The 10447-nt window shown below is 39.4% G+C and overlaps 2 protein-coding genes across 2 annotated transcripts; both read right to left on the bottom strand.

Annotated features, from left to right (window-relative positions):
* Window positions 1–938, bottom strand: LOC139950353 (snaclec bothrojaracin subunit beta-like). The gene has a single exon (XM_071948972.1). It carries the CDS (start codon window positions 936–938, stop codon window positions 204–206), a length of 735 nt encoding a protein of 244 aa, XP_071805073.1. The 3' UTR covers window positions 1–203.
* A 2730-nt stretch (window positions 939–3668) lies between these two features.
* Window positions 3669–4409, bottom strand: LOC139951014 (lectin BRA-3-like). The gene has a single exon (XM_071949835.1). The coding sequence runs from the start codon at window positions 4407–4409 to the stop codon at window positions 3669–3671; it is 741 nt and encodes a 246-aa protein (XP_071805936.1).
* Between the last annotated feature and the right edge of the window lie 6038 nt (window positions 4410–10447).

Raw genomic sequence — 10447 nt, 5'->3', positions numbered from 1 at the left:
TATCTCAATCGAAATGCACAGTAAACATCTGTCACTGGTACACTTCCTCAAATTAATGTAATTCTTCAACTCTTGAAGTATTGAAAGCGGGAATTAGTATTGCAAAACAAGTCTACATGACTGGCTAAAAGAAGATAATAGCGTCAAAAACGCGTGTATTCATTAAGAGCAGTGCTTTAAATATCGACACAGCGATTGTTTCTTTATAGATCAAAGAAGTAGCAGTTATCTTTCACAATCATATCCACACTAGTCGCTTCATGACGAGTCGCGTTGTTCAGCTGACAAACCATCTTCCCTGGACCTTGCTTCATCAGCAGATTGAAGGAGCGACATCGGGGCTCTGATCGGCACACCTTCCCGCACGACACCACACCATCAGCCCGTAGCTCCTTCATGACGTGACCGACCAGACACTGGGACTTGATGCGACCACCAGGACCGGTCTTAATGCAGAATGAGTGAAGGGTGATGTCAACTTGAAGCTCACAGATGGCAAACATAGTATATCTGCACGGTTTGTCAGCCCATTGACCATTTTGTTTTCGGTTCATGGCAACGCAATCCGTGGCAGGCTCGTTATTCTCTGGGTTACCTTTCCGCCAATTCTCATAGGTGTTAGGCACGTTCCTCATTGGACAGTTCTGCCATTCCCCAGCCTCCAGGTTGAAATAACAACCGATCCAGAGATGTTTAGCTGACTCACTACCATTGAGAAATTCTAGGAACATCGACCAGATAAAAGTTTGTTCTGTCTTCGAGTTAGGCACAGCTAGAGCTGCATTTGAGTTGATGCAGGTTTTATTTGCTTCAGCCCAGTTCATGCGTTGAGTTATAAAGTAACATGACTCGCCGTATCGCTGCCAGTCAGTAGGGCAGATAGCTGCCAGGGCTACATAACACCCAACCAGAGGCAACAAAACCAAAGCAAGATTCATCACGCCAAGCCGTAAAACCTAAAACCAAGGAAAGTTTCCACTTCTCTCAAAATCAAAGTCCCCTTTGAAGCAGCAAAGATCCGGCCTGAGACAACAAGTACTTCGCTCAAAACGGTTGCAAAACGATTACCATAAATGTTCAGGTGATGTCACATCTTTAAGAAGATATTAATTAACTGCCACACGAAGTACAGCCAAGTGTTTATTAGCGTGATTTGTACACCTCATGACGATTGAAATAAAATGAAAAGGTTTACAGAAGACTGGGTGAACAGCTCGTCCTTAGAACCGTCGGTTGTCTCTCTAAAACTTCGACTGGAAATCTTGAGTCGTCGCTTAGAATTCACGCTCAAAACTGAAGTACATGACAATGCTAGTGGAATAGGGTTGGCTATAAGAACACGTAGGTTGTGCTACGGGGGCGAAAACGAGTTTCATTAATATTTTATATATTAATATCGAATGACGACGTGGCGTTTAATTTTGGGTAGTGTTTGAAAACCCTTACAATTTTCAATTGACGTTGTCATAGTTTCCTCGCGCCAAACTCAACACATTTGTCAAATCATATGCAAGACTTGGTCCTTTGACGGGCAACCGGAACGGCGCTTTCGGCACTCACGTACGTTTCAAAGAGTTGTTTAGTGTATACAGCTAGACCAAACGGCTGGAAGGGCAATATAAAATTCTTAAAGCAAAGGTTTGAGAGGAGTATGTAGACCATCACACATTTCACACCAATACTATACGGTTTAATACTAAGATTTATTTGTACTTCATACAAAAGGCACCGCACTATTTGTAACACCAAGACTCATTTTGGTAACGGTAACTTTGATTGGACGAAGAAGAAAACAACCCATTGCTGCCAACGATAAATGTTTGCAAATGTTGTTTAGTAAATAATATGGAATCATCAATTACATTTGTTTCACCGGAAACATAGCACCCTCTGGTATCTGAACTCTGTTACAGATGGTGTTTTGATTTCATTTATACAGCCGCAAGTGAGTCTACATGACACATGTTTTACTGCTGTTCAAACATCTCTTTAAAGACGTTTTCGCTGGATCAAACACTTTGTAATTGAATGAGTGACGAAAATGATCCCCTGTACTGGTCCCCTGTACGCCTTTATCCACAAGGATAAAGACATTGGTTTAACAGAACCAGCGATCTCATTGATGGATACATACTATGACATCAAAGCAGCTGACAATCACCTCCGACCAATCAAAACACGGATATGGAAAGCTTGTGTCGTCATTATGTGACGTCAGATGTTCAGGCTAAAGTACAAGAATAATAGTCTCTGAAATCAACATAGCCATCAAATCGAAAGGTTTAAGGTTGCTGGATTGTTGAGGACGAAACAACCATTGAGGTTTCTCTACTTATTGACCCGTTACACTGACGCGTCAGTGACGTCACACGCAGCTACACCGCAAAAGACACATTTTCAAAGAGCTACTTGGACACTCAAAAAACACCTGCTCAGCACAAAACGATTTTGCTTTATCAGTTGGTAAGAGGATATACGGTTACCTGTTGGTAAAAAGATGTATAGTAATTTGTCCATAAAGTGAGGGCGCTGTTTTCGATTGTAGAACTCTCAAGACCGGTAAATGCTACGCTTCAGTTTGTGGAGTCAAAATGTAGTTCTAAAACATGGCGAAGTAAAATGAAAACAACATAATTTATTTATAGGCACACTGTGTGGATCATATATTTGACTTCTAGATACATTTCGAAAAGTGTTATTTCGATTCATTCAAATTTCATGAAAAAAACCGCTCCTTTTGCACGAGTGTCTCATTGATGTATAATTATTGTACATCCCATATTTAGTATCGGTGTGACAAAAGATTCTTCCCAACATCACACAACCCCTGGAGATAATTCTATCACACACTACAGAGAATTGTGTAGCAATTTCATCTGATAGCGCGCTCTCTTGATAATCTTCCATCAGCCCGTATTAACAAACGGAGGACACAACATGTTCGCACAAGATGGTTTAAAATGACGAGGTGCACACAAAAAAGGATTTACTTTTTAGCTTCTTATGTTTTTTTATTGTAAGTATCCAGGGTTCCCAGTGAGATCAGTTCATTGAAAACTGATTGGAGCTACCCTTTATATTAGGTTCCATCCAGACACAATAAGTAAAAGTTTCAATTTTTTGTTTTTTTAAGTGACATATCAAAGTTCTCCACAAAATTCCACTAGAATACACACCACAGGCACGGTGCCAAAATATGCGTGGTTTTGCTTGTTGAATGTTCATAAAGTGACGAAACCGTTTCATTAACCCTTTTACGTTTCGTGAATTATTAAATTTCTCATCAAACCAGTCGCAAAAACTAGACCGCAATGTTGCCAATTGTGCATAAGTGAATAATTCAGATTTACGTTGAAAGCAAGCCTTAAAAAAGGTTTGTGCTTAGTGAAAACTTGATGATGGGAATGAATTCTCTCTTCTTAAAGATGACGATGTAAAATAGATGAAATAGTCACCGGTAAGGCACTATATATTTATTCCTACTATATTATTTACAAGCTTATTTAATATGGTTCTTCAGTTTTAAACTGACTAAACGCAAGAATAAAAGTTGCAGAAGCAGTTTAATTGACTTTTTATCCGATATCATTGACGAAAGCATCTCTAGACGCGTTTTGTTCATTAAGAGCGATTCTTATAAGTTTGAAACAGCAATAGGCTCTTTTTCTTTACAGATCAAAGAAGTAGCAGTTATCATTCTCGATCATATCCACACTAGTCGCTTCATAACGAGTCGCGTTGTTCAGCTGACAAACCATCTTCCCTGGACCTTGCTTCATCAGCAGATTGAAGGAGCGACATCGGGGCTCTGATCGGCACACCTTCCCGCACGACACCACACCATCAGCCCGTAGCTCCTTCATGACGTGACCGACCAGACACTGGGACTTGATGCGACCACCAGGACCGGTCTTAATGCAGAATGAGTGAAGGGTGATGTCAACTTGGAGCTCACAGATGGCAAACATAGTATTACTGCACGGTCTGTCACCCCATTGACCATTGTATTTCCAGTTCATGACAGCGCAATCCGTTGCAGGCTCATCATTCTCTGGGTTACCTTCCTTCCAATTCTCATAGGTGTTAGACGCGTTCCTCAGTGGACACTTCTGCCATCCCCCAGCCTCCTGGTTGAAATAACAACCGATCCAGAGATGTCTAGTTGGCTGACTCCCGGTAAAGAAATCAAGGAACATCGACCAGATAAAAGTTTGTTCTGTCTTCGAGTTAGGCACAGCTAGAGCTGCATTTGATTTGATGCAGGTTTCATTTGCCTCAGCCCAGTTCATGCGTTGAGTTATAAAGTAACATGACTCGCCGTATCGCTGCCAGTCACTGTCAGTAGGGCAGATAGCTGCCAGGGCTTCATAACACCCCACCAGAAGCAACAAAACCAAAGCAAGATTCATCACGCCAAGCCGTTAAAACCTAAAACCAAGGAAAGTTTCCACTTCTCTCAAAATCAAAGTCCCCTTTGAAGCAGCAAAGATCCGGTGAGACAACAAGTACTTCGCTCAAAACGGTTGCAAAACGATTACCATAAATGTTCAGGTGATGTCACATCTTTATGAAGATATTAATTAACTGCCACACGAAGTACAGCCAAGTGTTTATAAGCGTGATTTGTACACCTCATGACGATTGAAATAAAATGAAAAGGTTTACAGAAGACTGGGTGAACAGCTCGTCTTTAGAACCGTCGGTTGTCTCTCTAAAACTTCGACTGGAAATCTTGAGTCGTCGCTTAGAATTCACGCTCAAAACTGAAGTCCATGACAATGCTAGTGGAATAGGGTTGGGTTGGCTGTAGGAACACGTAGGTTGTGCTATAGGGGCGAAAACGAGTTTTAATTATTAAAAAAAGAAAGAAAAAATGGCGAGAGCATATCGATTAACGACGTGGCGTTTAATTTTGTGTAGCGTTTGAAAACCCTTAGAATTTTCAATAGACGTTGTCATAATTTCCTCGCGCCAAAGTCAACACGTATTTGTCAAATCATATGCAAGACTTGGTCCTTTGACGGGCAACCCTAAGCGCTTTCGGCACTCACGTACGTTTCAAAGAGTTGTTTAGTGTATACAGCTATGACCAAACGGCTTGAAGAGCAATATATAATTCTTAAAGCAAAGGTTTGAAAGGAGTATATAGCCCATCACTCATTTCACACCAATACGGTTTAATATTAAGATTTATTTGTACTTCATACAAAAGGCACCGCACTATTTGTTACACCAAGACTCATTTTGGTAACGGTAACTTTGATTGGACGAAGAAGAAAACAACCCATTGCTGCAAATGTTGTTTAGTAAATATATGGAATCATCAATTACATTTGTTTCACCGGAAACATAGAACCCTCTGGTATCAAAAATAGCCTCTCTGCCTGAAATGTCAGTAGTTATCAAGGGGTATTTGATTCAATTTATACAGTCACAAAAAGTCTACATCACACTTCAATCCTCTGGCACATTGAGACTGTTTTACTGCTGTTCAAACATCTCTTTAAAGACGTTATCGCTGGAAAACACTTTGTAATTGAATGAGTGACGCACATGGTACGCCTCTGATGAATATTAACGTAGCCTCAAATTATAGGACAAGGTCAAGAACAACTAGACTGGTCCCACAAAGATAAAGATAGGTATTGGTTTTACAGAACCAGTGATCTCATTGAATACATACAATGATGTCAATGCAGCTGGCAATCACCCCGACCAATCAAAACACGGATATGGAAAGCTTGTGTCGTCTACGTGTGACGTCAGATGTTCAGGCTAAAGAACAAGTTAATGCTCTCTAAAATCAACACAGCCGTTAAATAGAAGTGTTCAATTGCTGCATTAGGTAAAAAACAACAAAAAAACAACAATGAGATTTCTCCACTTATTGGCCAGTTACACAGCTAGTGACGTCACACGCAGCTATACTTAAATGACCCTATTTCAAAGAGCTGCTTGGTTGGACACACAAAACTGCTCACCACAAATAATGTATCTCAACAGAATACCGCCTTAACAGAATATGCCTCAAAAATGCACAGTTTTCCTTATACGTCCTGAACTAACACGGCACGCCATTTTGTAGGGTCAAGTTTTTGACTCAATAAAATGGCCGACCGTGTTAGTTTGCAAAGTAAAGAGAAACCACACAAATTCGAGGTATATATTGTGAGGATCATTATGTTCTACTTTCAAAACATCTTTCTAACCATAAAATATACATTTTGTGTAACGGATTCAAACGCTTTTCATTGACCAACTCGACCGATCCCAAAGTAAAGTGTCACTATAAATTTATTAATACCAGGAAAAAGTGCATTGCACGCTTAGTCCCCCAATCTCTATCCCCCACGAGGAGAATCGAGTAGCACTTTGTGTGATAGCGCCCTCTATCGAATCATCTTCCTTTGGCCCAGTCAACTAGAGTAAACAATTAATTCGCGCAATAATTTTTAAATCGATAATTTATGTACTGTTTATCTGCTTATATGATGAATGTTTTATTGAATGTACCAAGAACCCACATGGAGAGAATTTTTTTTAAAACTGATGGGGCTATTTTATACAACATACAGGCCTGATACTTGACGGAGGCAACGAATTAAGGCGATTGCCTCCGTTGACCCTTGCCATTGCCTTGGTTCCCTTGAAATGCTCTAGTAGAAATTTACAATTTCCTCATGGGGTGCCATTTCCAAAGGAAAATATGCCTTGGTGCCCTTGCCCTTTGAAAAACGAAACATACAGGCCTGAACATACATACATAAATCAATGTCCACATGTTTACGAGCATGGACTTACTGCATGTGTGGCATGCATGCGATTCTGTGGCATGAGATTCTGATTCATGCACACAGGATACAACCTGTGCTCGTAAAACTCACCCCTAAACACGACTTCAACTCATGTTACTCAGTACATTTTCATTTCATTAGAGTCAGTGTTATTGAACAACGGCTTATTTTCTAAAAAATCATGTATACATTATTTTACAATCCATTTAAAGCCAATACACTTTCGGTACAGAAACAAATAAAAGTTCATATATTTACAAATAATTTACAGGATTTACAGAAGGTAATGGTGAAAGACTTATCTTGAAATATTATTCCATAAAATGCTTTACTTTTTGAGAAAACATTAAAACAATATCAATTCTCGATAGCGAGAACTACGGATTTATTTTAAACACATGTCACGACACGGCGAACGTGGGGAAACAAGGGTGGGTTTTCCCGTTATATTCTCCCGACTCCGATGACCGATAGAGCCTAAATTTTCACAGGTTTGTTATTATATATATATAAGTTGTGGTACACGAAGTGTGGGCCTTGGACAACACTGTTTACCGAAAGTGTCCAATGACTTTAAGGCCTTCACAATCATGCACATCGTACCAGGCGTCATAATTAGTTCATTTCCATTTTGCTTAGCTACAAACTGACTGCAATGGCAGGCTAGTGCGCATGAAGAGCTAAGAACACGGTATAATGTGGTAATTAATCTGGTCACACAATATGGGGTGTGCCAGGAGATTCCACACAAACTTATTTTGATAGCGCCCTCTTTTAAAGGGTATATGTACTTTTTCCCAACACAAAACACAATGTCCACAGATTTACATTAAACTTACAAAATTATGATAGTAGAAAGCTTCCCTTGAAATTTTACTTCCTAAGGTGCTGTAGTTTTTGAGAAATTAGTAAAAGTAATAGTTTTCGTCTCAATTTTATTATGTAAAAACGTATTAACCAGTTATGCTATGGATTGGGTATAATATCATAACTGGTTAAGGGGATTTGACATGCTAAAATACATTTTGTCTCATAAGACCAAAATGATTTTGTGACATTTTTTACTCATTTCTCAAAAACTACACAACTTTAGTTAGTAATATTTGAAGGGAGGCTTTCCACTATCATTATCTTCAAACCCTGTAAGTTTAATGTAAATCTGTGGACATTTTGAAAAATTACCCAAATCCTTTAAAGCCATTGGACCCTTTCGGTAAACAGTATTGTCCAAGGCCCACACTTCGTGTATCACAACTTCTATATCAAACAACAAACCTGTGGAAATTTGGGCTTAATCGGTCATCGGAGTCGGGAGAAAATAACGGGAAAACCCACCCTTGTATCCGCGCGTTTCGCCGTGTCTGACATTGTGTTTAAAATAAATCTGTAATTCTCGTTAACGAGAATTGATATTGTTTTCCTGTTTTCTCAAAAAGTAAAGCATTTCATGGAATAATAAATCTGTGAACTTTTTCGTTTTTTCCTGTACCGAAAGGGTCCAATGGCTTTGAAGGCACTATAGTAGTCTCATCACTTGGTGGATCCCTCTATGGGGAATTCCAAGTTCCCAACACCTAGCTACGCATAAAATAACAAACCTGAAAATTTGGACTAATTGGTCGTCGGAGTTGCGAGAGAATAACGGAAGAAAAAAAAAACCCTACCCTTGTCGCACAAGCTGTGTGTTTTCAGATACTTTGAGCCGTTTCTCATAATGTTTTGTACTTCCAACAGTTCTCCACTGCTCGTTACCAAGTAAAGTGTATGCTAACAATTATTTTGAGTATTTACAAAAAGTGTCCAGTGCCTTTAAAATGATGTAATGTTAAATCATCCTCCTTCAGATACTTTGAGCCGTTTCTCACAATGTTTTGTACTTTCAACAGCTCACCACTGCTCGTTACCAAGTAAAGTGTGTATGCTAACAATTATTTTGAGTATTTACCAAAAGTGTCCGGTGCCTTTAAAACGATGTAATGTTAAATAATCATCCTCCTTCACTCCATTTTAATTTCCCATGGGGGGGGGGGGGCAGAATCTCAGTCGGACAAATTTACAAGCCACACCGAAACCACACTTTCAGATAGCTCTCTGTTCAGACGAACACTAATTATTCGTCCACATGAAAATCACAGCGCATAAAGTTGACGACTAATCCAGTAAAGGCAACATAATCGTCGTTGCCAAGGCAACGCGTGTGAAGTCAGCCGTCGGCCTACAACCCTACATTAGTCTTGGCCCAAGACGTCAGTGGTCGATAGTGGAACAGTGTAATTCGCTCTGTTGTAAATCGCTATACACACACTCACAGGTTACTATCGCACTACTCGTCCACTTCGACTTTCGACGAACACGCCTTGGGCGAAGACCACACTACACACTGGCGAGAAAATGTGGCGTGATGCCGTGTTGAATGAGCACCACGTGATCACAAGGTCAACGTCACACGGGGATAAACTCACCATCAACGATGTGGTACGACAATCCAATCGGCGCGTGCTGTTATGTTATCACCAAGTGGAGATAACGGTCTAAATAAAAGCACACCGAACATTGTGAGTGTAATGCAAACAACCAAAGTTTGTTGACTCCGTAGCTGTCATTTTGCAATTGAGGCATAAAATCAGCATGGGGAGGTAAATCAGTATTGAAATAATATCTAGTATATTATTGACAACGGTTGGCCTGATTTGGTAAGCATTTAGTCTTAAAGGCAGTGGACACTATTGGTAATTACTCAAAATAATTATTAGCATAAAACCTTACTTGGTACGAGTAATGGGGAGAGATTGATAGTACACAACATTGTGAGAAACGGCTCCCTGTAAAAGTGACGTAGTTTTTGAGAAAGAAGTAATTTTCCACGAATTTCATTTCGAGACCTCCGATTTACAATTTGAGGTCTCGAAATTAAGCATCTGAAAGCACACAACTTTGTGTGACAATGGTGTTTTTTTCTCTCATTATTATCTCACAACTTCGATGACCGATTCAGTGAGCTCAAATTTTCACAGGTTGTTTATTTTATGCATGTTGAAATACACCAAATGAGAATACTGGTCTTTGACAATTACCAATAGTGGCCACACTAGTGGCCAGTGTCTTTATAAATATACCTGCATATCAAAAACGTTTACAGAGATTCCTCAAAATTTTTGAGGAAAATACTAAAATGGTATTTTTGTAAGAATACTAAAATGGTATTTTTGTAAGAAGAAACTGGGACTTCGAATAAATCGTAGAACTGCGGGTACAACCAAGTGTCCTATTTATGCACAACATGCCAAGCTTCAAACAAGAATTTCAGTTTGTTGTCAAAATGTTCCGATATTAGCATATTATACATGGCCACATCATAATCAAATTTAATGCTTGTGTTTTGTTTAATTTTCTAAGCATGAAATGACAAAGTAATAATGAAAAACTTATAAATACAATAAAAGAGGTTAATATGCCACATGAAACATTCTATAAGAACTCTCGATCAAATTTCCAGGTCCTCCGGGGCTTGGTAAGTGGTAAGAATCGGTTATGGTTAATGACCCTGCATGAAAACACGCCACAGAAGTAAAGCAAAAAGTCCCAAATGAGATAGAAAAAAGAAGGGGAAAAAAGTAACAAATTAATATTAGAACATGATCTTGTGCCTTCCC

Source organism: Asterias amurensis, chromosome 18 (genome assembly GCF_032118995.1).
Source record: "Asterias amurensis chromosome 18, ASM3211899v1".
Taxonomy (NCBI): domain Eukaryota; kingdom Metazoa; phylum Echinodermata; class Asteroidea; order Forcipulatida; family Asteriidae; genus Asterias; species Asterias amurensis.
This window is presented reverse-complemented; position numbering and strand designations above follow the sequence as displayed.